The 17,366-nt window shown below is 41.8% G+C and overlaps 1 protein-coding gene across 1 annotated transcript in view; it reads right to left on the bottom strand.

Moving 5' to 3' along the window:
* LOC136876881 (uncharacterized) overlaps nucleotides 1–17,366 on the bottom strand; it is a 93,315-nt gene that overhangs the window by 38,846 nt on the left and 37,103 nt on the right. The window contains exon 2 of the mRNA XM_068228478.1: nucleotides 11,172–11,441. Coding sequence (XP_068084579.1) covers nucleotides 11,172–11,441 — 270 coding nt within the window. The remainder of the gene's footprint in view (nucleotides 1–11,171; nucleotides 11,442–17,366) is intronic.

Below are 17,366 nucleotides of genomic sequence, written 5' to 3'. Positions count from 1 at the left end.
GGGAGAACTGTGAAAAGTGGTCTACCAGGCATCACAAGAATTGGTGTCATCAGTGTCACAACTTTGAATGGCAAGGTAGAAGAACTGATAGCGTATATGGAGAAGAAAGACATAGCAATGATCGGAATAAGTGAGACAAAATGGAAGGGGAAAAGTCAAAAAGAATTGGAGAAAGGGTATAGATTATATTGGAGTGGAGGAAAAGATGGCAACAAATGGTGGTGGTGTTATATTGAGAGAAGACCTAACACAATATGTGGACAAAATTGACCAGATCAGTGACAGGATAATTAAAGTTGGACTTCAGAGTGGAATGAAGGATTTTATACAGGTTTATGCACTCCAATCGGGGAATGCAGATGAATGTTTAGACGGGTTTCTAGAAGAACTGGAAAGTTGTATTGAAGACAAAGAGGTTATAATAATGGGAGACATGAATGCACATGTTGGGACAGGGAAAAGAAGAGATAATTGGCCCCTATAGTTATGGAAACCAAGATGAAGGAGATTTGGTAATAGATTTTTGTAGAAGGAATGGATTAATTGTTGGGAATAAGTGGTTTAGGAGAAAAGATATTGGTGGAGAGGGAGAAATATAGAAAACTGGAAGATGTGACAGCAATGCCAAGAGTAGATTTCAAAGGAGACCATAAAGTGGTGGTAGCCAAATTCAGACTTTGTAAAATAACAAAGCTAATAGAAAAAAGGAAAATAAAAATAAAGGGATAGAAGTTAAAAGAGAAAGAAATAAGGGAAAAGTTTCAAGAGGATCTGAAGAAAGACATTCCCAAAGATGACTTGAACAGTGTGGAAGGGGAATGGACATGTTTCAGAAATGGATTTGTAATGCGTGCAGTAAACGCCTGTGGAAGACTATCAGGGAGGAAAAAGAAAAAGGAGACACTTTGGTGGAACAGCAGGGTAAAGGAAGCAGTAGAAAGTTGAAGAGAAACAAATGGCTTGGAGGAAGTGGATAGGCAGCAATAGTACAGAGAATTGGCATAAATATAAAGAAGCCAAAAATGTAAGAAAATAGTACAAGAAGAGAAACTGAAGAGCTGGGAAAGTTTCAGAGAAACTTTACAGGAGGATATAAGGGGGAAGTAAAAAGGTTTTGCATGGTTTGGTGAAGAATAGTTTATGAAATAGGGAAGAAACAAAATTTGTAAAAACTGAAACAGGCCAGATAACTTTTTTTTCCTAGTTGTTTTATGTCGCACCAACAGATAGGTCTTATGGCGACGATGGGACAGGAAAGGCCTAGGAATGGGAAGTAAGTGGCCGTGGCCTTAAGGTGTGAAAATGGGAAACCATGGAAAACCATCTTCAGGGCGACCGACAGTGGCGTTCGAACCCACTATCTCCCGGATGCAAGCTCACAGCTACATGCTCCTAACCGCATGGCCATCTCCAGGCCAGATGTTGATGCAAAGAGATGACATACTAAAAAGATGGGAAGAATACTTCTCAGAATTGCTAAATATTAAATACAGTGAACTGGTAGATGAGAAGGAGCAAGAAGAAACAATGGGGAAAGAAGAATTTTTCAATTCAATCAATACAGATCTGCATTTAGGGCAGTCGCCCAGGTGGCAGATTCCCTATCTGTTGTTTTCCTAGCCTTTTCTTAAATGATTGCAAAGAAATTGGAAATGTACTGAATATCTCCCTTGGTAACTTATTCCAATCCATAACTCCCGTTCTTATAAATGAATATTTGCCACAATTTGTCCTCTTGAATTCCAACTTTATCTTCATATTGTGATCTTTCCTACTTTTAATAATAATGTTATTTGCTTTACGTCCCACTAACTACTTTTTAAGGTCTTCGGAGATGCCGAGGTGCCGGAATTTAGTCCCGCAGGAGTTCTTTAACGTGCCAGTAAATCTACCGACACGGGGCTGTCGTATTTGAGCACCTTCAAATACCACCGGACTGAGCTAGGATCGAACCTGCCAAGCGGTAAAGCAACCGGTGTGGATGAGGCAACTACAGAAATGTAAAAGCAGCAGGACCAATAGGGCTACAGTGGCTTTGGAGGAAGAAAGATCCAAAAAGAAAGGGGAAAGGGTTTAATTATCCCCATATTTAAAAAAGGTGATTAAAAAAAGGCAATAACTACAGAGGGATCACCCTTATTGCCCATATAGCCAAGATATTTGAGAGTATTGGAAGGAAGACTCAGGAGGAAGCTAGAAGGAGAAATGTAAAAAGAACAGTATGGTTTTAGGAAAGACAGATGAACATTTGACCTGATCTTTACATTAAGACATATGATGGAGATGGGATGGGAGTTTGGAAAAGACAGTGATGACACTGACTTTGAGAAGGCTTATGACAGTGTGTCGAGACAGTTGGTATGGGAAACATTAAGGAGAAAACAAGTTAACAGAGTGGAACTGCAAATGATAAAAGCTATGTACGATAATTGTGTTAATAGTGTGAAGACTAGTACAGGAAAAACAAAATGGTTTAAAGTTGAAACTGGTGTCCAACAGGGAAGTGTACTATCCCCCATACTATGCATCATAGTCATTGATGAAATTCATAAGAATATTAAACAGAGATTGGAAAGACAGACAACCAAAGCCATGTTTGCAGGTGATACAGTGATATGCAGTGAGGATGAAGCAGAAGTGCAAAAACAAGTACATGAAATCTAGACAAACACACAAACCAAACAAACCCCATGGCACTACAGCCCTTGAAGGACCTTGGCCTACTAAAGCGACCGCTGCTCAGCTCGAAGGCCTGCAGATTATGAGGTGTCGTGTGGTCAGCACGACAAATCCTCTTGGCCGTTATTCTTGGCTTTCTAGACCGGGGCCGCCATCTCACCGTCATTCTAATCACGTAGGCTGAGTGGACCTCGAACCAGCCCTCAGGTCCAGGTAAAAATCCCTGACCTGGCCGGGAATTGAACCCGGGGCCTCCGGGTAAGAGGCAGGCACGCTACCCCTACACCATGGGGCCGGATCGTATGAAATGAAGACATAGAAAAATTAGGGGAGAAAGTAAGCACAGAGAAAAGTAAAACAATAGTGATGACCAGCCAAAGGGAGGAAGGGAGAAGAAAGATAAAACTGAATGGTAAAATTCTGGAAGTGGTTAAAAGTTTCAAGTACTTGGGAAGTGTGATCACAGAAGATGGAAAGATAACTGAAGAAATTTGGAAAAGAATACAAACCAGAGTGTAAGGGGTATTTTGTGGAACTAAGATGTCCTGAAAAATGTAAGAAAGTATTATACTCAATCTACTGAGAACCCAAATTGACGTATGCAGCTGGATCTTCTTAAGACGCCGTCTCCAAGCGGAGGTGGGCGATCCACGTAACTAGCTCTGATCTTGACAGCGCAGAATGGAATGCCATTTCTGAAGTAAAGCAGTGCCATCTTCGAAGGTCTTTCAGCCATGAATTTCTTCTTCTCCCAACAGATCTCTTCCCCTGTATCTTCGCTTTGATAATAAGCTGTAATAACTGATACCTCTCACCTCTCATGATATGTCCTAGGTATTGCGTTTTCCTCTGTTTTATGGTGAGCAGTAGTTCTTTTTGCGTTTTCATCCGACGAAGGACCTCGGCATTTGAGATTTTCATTACCCAGGATATCCGCAAGAGACGGCTATACAGGAACATTTCGAAGGCATCAAGACGTTTTTCTATGATTGGATCCAGAGTCCAGCTTTCACGTCCATATAGGAGAACAGAAAATATATAGCAGCGGATCATACGAATTCGTAATTGGAGACTGAGATCTGACCTCACAAAGAATTTATTTATGGTAATGAATTGTTTCCTGGCCTGCTCAATTCTAGATATTATCTCCCTTTGGAGTTACATTGGTCATCCAAGATGGTACCCAGATATTTGAGAGAAGACACTATTGATTTGATTTGATTTTTATTTATATTTATTTTTATTTATTTTTATTTAATTTTATTTATTTTAATTTTATTTATTTTAATTTTAATTTTATTTATTTATTTATTTATTCACGAAGCACAAGATACAGCTACACTGAACAAATTTCACTTGCACTGTCAACAGACTATTTAACAAATGTAAACTTTCATAATAAAATATAACAAACATAACAAAATATAACAAGATCAGGTACACAGCCTACTAATAACTGTCTAAATCGAAAACCATGAGAATGTCCATGTTTATAGCCAAGTCGTCGTGGGTCAAGATGGCGGTATAATCCCTTCACATCAACTTATCTTTAAGATACTATTTACACACCTCTCGAATACACTTTTATTTGATGCTATATCAAGCTCTTGTCTCCTATTAATATTGTTAAAGAGTGTTGGGAGGTGGATTAGGAAAGATCGTTGAAGTATTGAGTGCTGAGTGTGGGGAAGGTCTTTGGTTCTGGTGGAGCAGGAAGGAACGCGGAGAGAGAAGAGTGAGACAAGATGTTCCGAGCGGTAGTATCCATTTAAGATCCCATGGAGGAAACTCAGGTCAGCTACCTGTCGCCTGATGTGCAGCGGTGACACGTTAATTGCCATTAATACCTGCTGCGTAGGCAGATTTCTGAGCTTGGGGTTTCTGTTCCTTACAATTGCAGCAAAGAAGGACACTGCTCTGTCTAACTGCTTAGTACTGGAGGGGGCGGCTGTTATCCAAATCTGAGTGCAGTAGTTTAAGAGAGGTTGAATGATTGTGAGGAAGAAGTGACGAAGAGCAATGGGGTCAGAAATTTCTGTGAAGCGATAAGAGAATGCCTAGTAATTTCATAGCCTTGGTTGTATATGTTTCTACATGGGTCTTAAATTGTAATTTTGTATCGAATATTACACCTAGGTGATGCTGTTGCGTAACCACGGTGATGGGCTTGTCAAGTAGGTAATATGATGTCTGTAGAGGAGATTTACGTAGTGTTATGGTCATGTGGCTGCATTTTTGTGGATTGGGGATAAGTTTCCAAGTACGGCACCAGTTCGAGAGGGCATTAAGTGAGGACTGTAGCAGAGCTGCATCTGCTGGATTCCTGATCTCCCTAAATATCTTGCAGTCATCGGCAAAGAGTAGGGTATTCGCTGTTTCGTTGAGTTCGGATGGCAGATCGTCCATAAACAAAGAAAACAGCAAGGGGCCAAGAGTACTGCCTTGTGGGACACCGGAGATGACTGGTAACCATGAGGATGAAATGCCTGATATTACCACTCTCTGCCAACGGTTATGTAGGAAGTCAGCAAGAAGGGTCAGAAGACTGCCATGTATATTAAATCGTTCGGAGAGTTTATGGAGCAACAGAGTATGGTCTACAGAATCGAAAGCTTTTGAAATATCTACATAGCAGATATCCAGCTGTGATTTAGCTGCAATGGCGTGTGATGCAAAGCTATGCAGAGTGGCCAGGTTTGTTAGACAAGAGCCACCTGGTAGAAAACCATGCTGCTTGGTTGAGATATACGGCAAAGTGAATGCGAGGAGACGCTGGTGTATAATCTTTTCAAAGATAAAGGATAGTGTGGGGAGAATAGAGATTGGTCGGTAAGATGAAACATTAAATTTGTTGCCTGATTTGAGAAGTTTCCAGGTAATAGGAAAATAGCCCGCAGCAAAACATCTGTTAAATAATTTAGAGAGAGGGACGCAAAGAGTGCTGGCAGTATTTTTTAGGAAAAGAGGACCTATAGTGTCGGCACGGGTAGCTTTGTTAGTACGAAGAGTTTGAAGAAGGTTATGAACTTCACTTGGTGTGGTAGTTATGCTTGATAAGGTTCTGTTTGAAGCTGTACCAACGGGAGGGAGTGGTTGGTTTTGTAAGGGAGGGGAGAAGTTGGAGAAGAAATACCTGTTGAACAGTTCATTGCGATTGGCGCCATCTGCTGTTGCATCGTTGTGGTTCACGCTGATAGGAATCCGCTCCGTCCTTCTCCGTGTGTTGATGAGACTCCAGTAGCGCTTGGGATTGCAGCGGACGTTTTCAGTGACAGTGTCTGCGTGTGTTTTGTCGTCTCTTCTGACCATAAACCTCGCGTGGCGGCAGATTTTAACGAAGGTATTGTGAGTGTGTGGGTTAGGGAAGTCTTTCCACAGGCGCCAAGCTCTCTTCTTATTAAATAGTATCAGTCTGGTCTCTTGTGATATCTAGTGTTGATGTTTGCTAGTAGTATCCCGTTGTGCAGGTACGAAGTCTTTAATTGCAGCTTGCAGCCAGTCGTACAGCAGGTCAAGAAGACTCCAGGGAAGGCATTCCAGGGCACGACACATTGCAGGCCAGTCGGCATGGCACCAGATGTAGGTAGGGCGGTAGGATGTCCTGCTGTGAGGCTTTGAGAAGGGGTGGGGAAGGAGGAATGTAGCATCGAAGGACTGGTGGTCGCACAGGAAAAGGTTTCTGGCTGGGGTTATTGTTTTAAGTTCTAATGAGGAGAGTATGAAGTCCAGGGTGTTGGGTCCACGGGTTGGGTACATGTTAAACTGTTTCAGTCCGAGGCCATTAATAAAACTGTCTATAAAGTATGTGTCACAGTGGTTAGCTGACTGTCCGGTAGTTGGAGAAGACCACTTTATAGACAGGTTAAAGTCGCCCATTAAAATTACTTCACCATGAGGGAGCGCTGCAATGACTGAGTCCAGGCACTGTTCAAGGTCACAGAATGGGCTGTTTGGTGGTCTGTAGCAACATCCCACAAGTACAGGGCATCGAGGAAAGAGTAGCTCCACCCACACTAACTCACAGTTCCGTTCGAGATCTGTCCTTCGTTTACATGGTAACGCACTGTTTACTGCTAGCATCACTCCACCACCTAGAGTAGCGCGATCACGACGGAATATGCTGTAATTAGCATTGAGTGGTAGTTCACTGTCACTAGCCCAAGAGAGCCATGTTTCAGTAAGTCCAATCAAGTCAACTTCTCTTAAGTCTGGCAGGGATAGTTCACAGATAACTTATTGTTTAGGCTTTGCACATTCTGACAATAGATGTTTATGTCTGTTTTCATTTCACAAGTGGTGGGACCGGGGTTTAAGTGAACATCTCCAGCCAGTAGTAGGAGGCAAAGCAAGCCCCTAATCACTGAGCGACCAGGCCTAGGCTTGTTCAGCTCCGAGCTAGTGGGGAGGCGCCTATAAGTCTGGAAAATGGCGCATCCAGTCAGAGAATGCCGGAATGTAGTAGTTTCTCTCTGCTAGTAGCCATGCAAAAGGAGAACTCGCTTTTTCACTTGCACACACCGATTTCTTAACTAGAATAGACCCGTGCAGAGAACCGTAAAGCGCAACAACTCCGATTATTACCACACAAACACAAACTGCAGCAGCACTAAGCTTGTGCGTGTCTCCTCTAGCTGCCATCTTGACTACACTTGCTCAACTATTTTATCTTTTATTGTGAGATTTGTCCGACCGCTGCTCTTTAATGCAGATATGTTCCTCAGTCCTCTCAAAAATCATACATATGAAATTTACAAGACAAATCTCTTAGCAAATTTATGATCTTTGTCAGGCTTAAGAATGGACTATTATTCTCCCTCACCAGTGAGTTGGAAAGTACTCCAGCTAGATCTTAGGTGCATAAGCTCTCCTCACTAAGGTACTTCAACATCTGCTTTTGGATATTACTCTGGGATGGTAATTCTACTCTGACGAGTCTAGTGTCAGGCCTAAGACGAAATGCTGGTTAATAGAGCAAACGCCTGAAAAGCCATACATCTAATTTTGATCTGATTACTTTGAGAGCCACGTCCTTAAAAGTGCTCAGGGCTTCCCACTCAAATGCCTCACACCTCAGGGCAATAAATCCATAATTGTAGTTCGTGGAACCAGAAACATCCAAGGAATACAAGTTATAAACTGTGGTCGTAACAAGAACAGTTGACTGTTTTAAGCTTGGTTCTCAAACAGTGGCAGCTCGTGGCTGTAAAGTATGGTGAAGAGCTATTACCCATTCGGTTTCGAGTGACAGATTTAGGAACTTGTTTGTTTCTTAATCTGCTTACCCTCCAGGGTTGGTTTTCCCCCCCCTCGGACTCTGCGAGGGATTCCACCTCTACCACCTCAAGGACAGTGTCCTGGAGCTTCAGACTCTGGGTCGGGGGATACAACTGGGGAGGATGACCAGTATCTCGCCCAGGCGGCCTCACCTGCTATGCTGAACAGGGGCCTTGGTGGGGGATGGGAAGATTGGAAGGGATAGACAAGGAAGAGGGAAGGAAGTGGCCGTGGCCTTAAGTTAGGTACCATCCCGGCATTTGCCTGGAGGAGAAGTGGGAAACCAAGGAAAACCACTTCGAGGATGGCTGAGGTGGGAATCAAGCCCACCTCTACTCAGTTGATCTCCCGAGGCTGAGTGGACCCCGTTCCAGCCCTCGTACCACTTTTCAAATTTCGTGGCAGAGCCGGGAATCGAACCCAGGCCTCCAGGGTGGCAACTAATCACACTAACCCCTACACCACAGAGGAGGACAAGATTTAGGAACTACGTGTTGTTTTTGGTTGTTTTGTACTCATACCTTGTACCTGTGACTGGCGGAGGGTCCAGCACGTGACCACGATTTATTGAATTTAATGTTTCGTCATGACCACGAAAAGCTAATTCTTGCTTACTTAAAGAGCACTGCATCAATTACAAACTGAAGGAAAAGCCTATTTAAATGTATATTTTCACTGAACTGTACAATTACAATATACAGTCTGGCATTTTCCTTCAGGACATCAGAGATCGTATTTTGGTTTGTTTCCAATGTCTTGAAATCTAGCTGCCGTATTTTATGTTCTACAGAGTCTGAGTGCTTATGTAAGAAACGTGTAATGTTCAAAGGGCTGAAAATCCTTCTTTATTCCAAACGTTATTTTTATTGATAAAAGGCAATCAGGCCCTACAAAACAACTTCTGTAGAGCTGGAGAGGAGCACAACCATGGAAATTCCTTAAACCACGATCGTTTGAAACTAAGATTGTAAGATTTACTGGAATGTTTCACTTCTTGTGTATCACAAATTTGCAGTGATTCAGTAGGGCGATCAAAACGTAGAACTTCATTCTGATCTTTGTTTCTTCAACGTGAAAATGGTGTTTATAATAAAATGCACACTATGTCATAAATAGGATACATATTTAAATAAAACAGCACAACACTACGAATGAACCACGATGGGTAAGTACTCTTACTTCACACAGGATGATGCAGGGAAGACGAAACATTCCGCTCTTCCGACAACTTCACTAGCACATTCCCCTATGTAGGAAGTACGCGGGTGACATCATGGTTGTCATGGCAACTGCCAAGGCCAAGAGCTAGGAGGGAGCACTTGGAAGGTAGAATCAGCTGCGGAATCTCTCGTCTTCACTCATTCTCACGTGCTGTACTGTGGCCGACAGCAGGCGCTTTTGTGAGTTGTCCTGGTTCTCATCAGGTGATGAGGTGCTCCAAACGCCGTACAATAAAACATTTTATTTCCGTAAAACCAACAAATATCATAAGAAAAATAAATTTAAGTAATTCATTATGGTAAAAATAAGTGGTGAAGTGGCACTTCACCTACTTTACCTGAAAAGCCGCCCCTGTTCTCAAAAGATTATCAGTTTGCTGAAAATATTAGAGCTAACTAGAGTACAAATGCCATCAGATGCTCAGTTGAAATTGGCCTGCTCTGTTGAAAATAGCTTAAAGCATCTAAAGACAGTCAGGTAATTTAGGTTAGTCCTGGGATGATAAGCTATGCTAAAAGCAAACTGCAAGAATATGCTTTTCGTAGCTCCTACAGTTCCTTTGTAACACTGTGGACTGTTTTGTGGAAGTGTAAGACTTCAGCAGTAACCTGCTTATACCATAAACATTACTTCTACCTGCATTTGAAGACAGAAGTGACACATCTACTTTCATTTCCTCATTAGAAGATTAAAATTCCAAGCCAGAATGAATCACTGAAGTTTCCCACAACTTATTTCTATGTCAGGAAGGACCATGCCCTGATGCAGATCTCCTTCCTACTGGTTTTTCCATTTTCGACAGGTAGGAGGATGCCCTCCCAGTATTAGTGGATGATGCTACCTTCTCTGGCTTCGTACAAACTTTGCCTCCCCAACCCACTGTGTCTGCAGTTTCCTATAAACAATGACCATAGAAGACAGTAACTTCCTCAGAAAGGGTACCAGTATGTCTATATTTCTAACTGAATGATTTTAGAGAATGAAATTTGTTCCATTCTACTGTAATATGCCTTTGCTCGCAGGACCTAGTGTTTACAGTGCACTATGTCTTCTGGTATAGGCTAGAGGAGTTTTGTTACTTTCATTGATATGTCTCTGTCTTGTTCTTGGGCTGGGAAGACTTGGGAGAAAGGAGACAAGCTGCTTAATTAAGTGGCATGTTCTGAGCTGTCAGTGGAGAGATGGCATGGGAGGACATCAGTAGACGAATAAGTTTGAGTGGTGTCTTTAAAAGTAGGAAAGATCACAATATGAAGATAAAGTTGGAATTCAAGAGGACAAATTGGGGCAAATATTCATTTATAGGAAGGGGAGTTAGGGATTGGAATAACTTACCAAGGTAAATGTTCAATAATTTTCCAATTTCTTTGAGATCATTTAAGAAAAGGCTAGGAAAACAACAGACAGGGAATCTGCCACCTGGGCGACTGTCCTAAATGCAGATCAGTAGCAATTGATTGCGATTGATTGATTGCTTGATTGACTGATTGGCTTCGACAATATGAAAGTGACTGAGGTATCAGCGGTGCTAGTGATGCCATTCCTTATGCAGCCAGTCCCTGCTATGAACGGTATGAAAATGTTGCTCATAGGGTCGGTTGGTACATGCATTTCAGTGGGCTTGATAGACTGATATGTAATAGCAAATTCTGGCTCGGTGAGGAAAGCAATGGGAAACTACATCACTCCTCATTTCCCTAGTATGCCTCTTCAGTGATGTCTAGGCCATCTGTGATAGCTGATGGTGGAGCTGTTGAGGATCCAACCAGCCTTCGGGTTGAGGACTGAACATACACACTACTGTAACCTATTTCCTATACTTCTACCATCTTATTCTTATTCAGGTAGGAGATACATGGGTGTTACTCTATGCTGCTACCCACAGGGGGCAATGTATGAAGAATATCAGTATTTTAAATATTATTTAAAAAGGTGATATAGTAATTTTTTCACTCTTATAGTACAATATCAGAACTTGGGAGAATAAGGAAATTTACCTTACTACTTGTGGGTCCTGAACTCCTGACTTCCCAAAAGTGACCATCAGATTTGTCAACCAGTGGGCAACGACAAGATGTACCTCCAGACTCCAGTACAGCACGCAAGCCAGAATGGGCACAAGAAACAACCACTCGGCAACTATAATCCTGAGTTTCCCCTGCAACAGGTTTCTGATCCAAGGCAGCTATAGTATCCACATGTCTCAGTTTGAAGCCAGTGGATGTAAGTAGTTGGACAATATCAGTCACCTCAAGAACATCACAAACCTGGAATACAGAGCCAATAATATTACTATACCATACTGATAAAACTTTTGTCTCGACATTTTGCCATACAATGGATGGAACGCTGTGGCAGATCACACTTTGAATAGATAAAATCTTAGGCTAGTACTTCATATTTTGTCTTTATGTCACATCTGCTCAGACAAGTCATATGACCAGATGTGATAGGACAGGATTAAGACTGAAGGAAGTGACTGTGGCCTTAAGGCATGTGAAAATAGAAAACCATGGAAATCCATTTTCAGAGCTGACAGTAGTGGGATTTGAACATACCATTTCCCAAATGCAAGCTCATAGCCAAGCAACCTCAACTGTATAGCCAGCTTGCTCAGTATTTCAGAGCATTAGGGCAGGCGAAGCTTTCTGGCCCTGAGGGGAATTCTTCAAGGCAGTATTATTGGACCTTTATGTTTTCTTATAAATATAAAAGATATGAGTAAAGAAGTGGAATTGGAGAAGGCATTTTGAGGATGATGTTGTAGGCCGCCCCTAGTGGACTTTGAGTGAACTAAAAACCGGAGATAACTCATCTTTGCCGAGAGGAAAGCGGCAGAAAAAAGTAAAGATGGAGTGAGCTGTTTTTGTACATTTGTGTAGTGATAATTGTGTTGTAAAATAAAGTGTAGTTAAAGCAGATTTAGTGTGTTGTGTACTTCACTACATAATTGGTGACCCCGACGTGATTCAGTGACGGAAGTGCGCAGTAAACATCGCGAAGTGCATAAGTGTAGTGTAAGCGTGAAGAACAATGGATGAAAACAACACAACGGGTACGCCAACGGCAAACGAATCTCATTCAGGACACATGGTGGGTGAAGCTAACAAGGTAAGCATCAAGATCCCTCCTTTCTGGATAGAAAAACCTGAAATATGGTTCTTTCAAGTGGAAGCTCAGTTTTCTATCTCAAGAATTACCCAAGAGGACACTAAATTTAACTACCTCGTGTCTCAGCTCGAACCTAAATATCTCGAAAACATTTGGGACATTATCAAAAGTTCGGAACTGAATAAATATTCCGCGGCTAAAGAACGCCTTCTAAATATCTTCAAGGAAAGCGAAGATAAACAAATAAAACGGTTGGTAACAGGCCTAGAATTAGGCGATCTGAAACCTAGTCAGCTTTTAAGGAAAATGCAGTCCTTAGCAGGCGTGAATGTTTCCGAAAAAGTGCTTCGTACCTTGTGGCTTGAGAAATTACCGGACTCTATCAAACATGTTCTAATCGTATCGGACGAAAACTTGGAAAAAATCGCAATTATGGCCGACAAAATCATTGAAATGAATCCCTGCAGTAAACTTTACAGTGTGGAAAATAGCGGTACTGATGCGTCCGTAAGTAACGACGCTATCTCGAAACTCTCTGCACAGATAGCCGCCCTAGAGCAACAGATAGCTTCAATGCGCACTTTTAGGCCCCGCAGTCGAAGTTCGAGCCGAAACCGAAGCAAAAAGAAGTACGACCCAAACGGAAAGTACTGTTACTACCACTTCAGATTTGGTAATAAGTGCTTCCCTGACAAATGCAAGCCTCCATGCTCGTGGAAAAATTCGGAAAACACCAAACAGTAGTAGAGTTGGCAGCAAGCTCCACTACTGAAAGTATTAAGGATTGCTGTAAACCCCGTTTATTTGTACGTGACAAAAATACGGGTTTGCACTTCCTAGTGGATAGTGGAGCCGATGTTTCAATAATCCCTGTCACTTCCAGTAACAGAAACTGTGACCCAGATTTTAAACTGTTTGCAGCTAATGGCACAGAAATCCCAACTTATGGACTTAGAACACTGAATATTGATTTGGGACTCCGTCGACAATTCCAGTGGCCTTTCATAGTAGCTAAAATTGGCAAGGGCATATTAGGTGCTGATTTTCTGAAGAAGTTCAACTTACTAATTGACCTAAATAAAAAGCAGTTAATTGTTGGCGAGACTAAACTCTCTGTCATGGGTGAAGTAACAGCCATCACAGCTGATAATGTTGTTAGCACAATGTCAAATGCACAAACGTTTGCCGATCTCTTATCCAGTTACCCAGATTTAACGAAACCTAATTTACTACCTAATCAAATCAAACACGACATTCAACACTTCATCCCAACTGAAGGCCAACCAGTTTATTGCAAGCCCAGACAGCTGGATCCTCGGAAGCTACACATTGCTAAACAGGAATTCCAGTTTATGCAAAACAGTGGAATTATTCGACCATCAAAGTCGCAATGGGCTAGTCCTCTCCAACTGGTCCTCAAAAAGGATGGAACTTTTCGACCATGCGGTGATTACAGACGACTGAACGCACAAACTATCCCAGACCGATATCCAATTCCTCGGATTGAAGATTTTCAACATATTTTGAGGGGTAAGAAAATATTTAGCAAGCTCGACCTCTTCAAGGCATATTTCCAAATCCCTGTAGCAGAGGAAGACAAACCTAAAACCGCTATTATCACTCCATTTGGCTTATATGAATTTAATGTGATGCCGTTTGGACTCCGTAATGCACCAAGCACCTTCCAACGTTTCATTAATGAGGTATTTAGAGGCCTAGACTTTATTTTTCCATATCTTGATGACTGCCTAATTGCTTCAGAATCAGTAGAGGAACATCGTGAGCATCTTAAGATTGTGTTTGAGAAGCTACATGAATTTGGCCTCCGAATCAATGTCTCAAAGTCTGTACTTGGTGTAGAGCAAGTGGAATTCTTGGGACACTTAATCACCACAGAAGGCTCCAGACCCTTACCAGATAAAGTGAAAGCGATTGTTGACTACAAACTACCACAGACAGTTCATGACCTTCGTGTATTCTTAGGTACCGTTAATTTCTACAGACGTTACCTCAAGGATGCAGCAGAAACGCAGTCTCTTTTGCATGCTTATCTCAAAGGTGCTAAAAAGAAAGATAAGCGACAAATTAACTGGACACCAGAAGCTATCACAAAATTTGAAAAATGTAAGCAGGACTTGGCAAATGCAGCACTGCTTACATTTCCAGACCCAACATACCAGCTGGCCCTGGCAGTAGATGCAAGTGACTTCGCAGTAGGAAGTGTCCTGCAACAGTATGAAGAGAAAGGATGGAAACCTATTGGATTCTTTTCGAAGAAGTTAAGCGATACACAGAGAGCGTATAGCACCTATGACCGTGAACTGTTAGGAATCTACCTCTCTGTCAAGCAGTTCAAACATTTTCTTGAAGGAAGAGACTTCATAATATATACGGACCACAAACCACTCACTTTTGTATTTAATCAGAAAAATGAGAAGGCATCTCCACGGCAGCTGCGACATCTTCAGTATATCTCCCAGTTTACAACGAACATCCAACACATTAGTGGCAAGGACAATATTGTTGCGGATAACCTGTCACGGATTGAATCTATGACTGTCATCGATTACGACACAGTCGCTGAAAGCCAACGTCAAGACAGTGAACTTAAACAACTTCAAGAGGAAAGTCAGTCACTCGTGTTCAAGAGCTACCCACTGCCTTCTGGAAAGTTACTGTGGTGTGATACCTCCACAAACAACATAAGGCCATACATTCCAAAAGAATTTCGCAAACAATTCTTTCTTCAGATCCACAACATGGCGCATCCAGGGAAAAAGACTACTGTTAGGCTGATGACTTCCAAGTTTATCTGGCCTGGTATCAAGAATGACGTCACAAAATGGACGCAAGCTTGCATGGGATGTCAAAAAAGCAAAATAACAAGACATACCAAATCGCCAGTCAGCCATTTTCAAGAACCTGATGAGAGGTTCAGCACTGTTCACATAGACATTGTTGGCCCCCTTTCACCTTCTGATGGCTATATCTACTGCCTCACATGTATAGATCGCTTCACCAACTGGATGGAAGCAATACCATTGCAAAATATAACAGCAGAGACGGTAGCAAAATCATTTTATGATCATTGGGTGACGCGGTTTGGAGTCCCAGCAAATCTAGTCACTGACCAAGGCCGACAGTTTGAAAGTCAGCTCTTTAAGAATCTTTCCGAATTGTGTGGTGTGAAGCTTAAACGTACGACACCCTATCATCCGCAGAGCAATGGTAAAGTTGAACGTCTGCATCGAACAATAAAAACTGCTATCAAAGCCCACAACTCTATAAAGTGGACAGACACCCTTCCAACTGTGTTGCTAGGTCTACGCGCATCACTCCGGGAGGACTCGAACAGTTCAGTTGCACAAATGGTGTATGGCACGCATATTAGGCTTCCAGGTGAATTCTTTGATAACCCTCCATCTCATACCGAACCAGAAACTTTTGTCTCCAAACTTCAGCAGCACATGCAGCAACTCAGGCCTGTGGAAGTTAAGCACAAAACTTCCCGAACTGTGTTCATCCATAAAGACTTGAGTAAATGTACTCATGTATTTCTGAGAATCGATAGAGTGAAAAAACCTTTGCAACCCCCATATGAAGGTCCTTTCCTGGTAACTGCCAAAACTGATAAATATTTCACGGTTACCATAAAAAATAAATCTGTGAATGTCTCCATTGATCGCCTGAAACCAGCCTACTTCATAGCAGCAGATGATGAAACTTCTACAGCTCGTCATGAAGAACGACCAGGTGTCTTGCAAGGACTCTGCCCCCCTGATGGATCAACCGCGGATTCCCCGGACAAACCCAGCAAGGAGAAAGTGTTAACAAAATCACGTAGTGGAAGGACTGTCAGGTTCCCCACTCGCTATTTAGATGATGTTGCATATATTTAATATTCTTGTGATTATGGTATATTTTGTTTATGTTTATATTGTCTTTGTATCGTAACTTGGTTACTGGAGGGGGAGCGGTGTAGGCCGCCCCTAGTGGACTTTGAGTGAACTAAAAACCGGAGATAACTCATCTTTGCCGAGAGGAAAGCGGCAGAAAAAAGTAAAGATGGAGTGAGCTGTTTTTGTACATTTGTGTAGTGATAATTGTGTTGTAAAATAAAGTGTAGTTAAAGCAGATTTAGTGTGTTGTGTACTTCACTACAATGTTATTCTGTACTGAGTAACAAATAAGTTACAAGATTGTGAGCAACTGCAAAATTACCTCTCTAATGTTGTGAGATAGATAGTACGCAATAGTATGATGAATAACTGGGTTTAAAAGTCAGGTTGTGAGTTTCACAAATAGGAAAAGTCCTCTTAGTTTTAATTACTGTGTTGATGGGGTGAAAGTTCCTTATGAGAATCATTGTAAGTACCCAGGTGTTAAAATAAGGAAAGATTGTAAATAAATGGTACAGATCTCTGCCCATGGTTATGGTCATGAGGGTGTTTAGGGGTTGTAGTAAGGATGTAAAGGAGAGGGCATATCAGTCTCTGGTAAGACAGAGTTGGTTCCAGTGTATGGGACCCCACCAGGATTACTTAATTCAAGAACTGGAAAAAATCCAAAGAAAAGCAGCTCGATTTGTTCTGGTTGATTTCCGACAAACAAGTAGCATTGCAGAAATTTTGCAGAAATGAGCTGCTCAACTAAACGGTATGTTCCGTGCTGTCAGTGGAGAGATGGCATGGAATGACATTAGTAGACAAATAAGTTTGAGTGGTGTCTAAGAGGACAAATTGGGGCAAATATTCATTGAATCAAAGGGGAATTAGGGCTTGAAATAACTTACCAAGGGAGATGTTCAATTTATTTCCAATTTCCCTGAAATTATTTAAGAAAATGCTAGGAAAACAATGGATAGGTAATCTGCCACCTGGACAACTGGTCTAAATGCAGATCAATAGTGATTGATTGATACTTTATACATCGACAGGAATACCGTAAATGCTGGTAAATTTAAGTGGATCTGAACAAAATTACATATTTAAAGCATGTTGCAATATGCTCATACCGTATACCACAAAGTTTACCAACATATCCTGATACATTCATCACTCAGATATAGAGGAGTTAATGGC

This window comes from Anabrus simplex, chromosome 7 (assembly GCF_040414725.1).
Source record: "Anabrus simplex isolate iqAnaSimp1 chromosome 7, ASM4041472v1, whole genome shotgun sequence".
NCBI lineage: Eukaryota > Metazoa > Arthropoda > Insecta > Orthoptera > Tettigoniidae > Anabrus > Anabrus simplex.
Note: the sequence above shows the minus strand (reverse complement) of the source record. Positions and strands in the feature narration are given on the sequence as shown.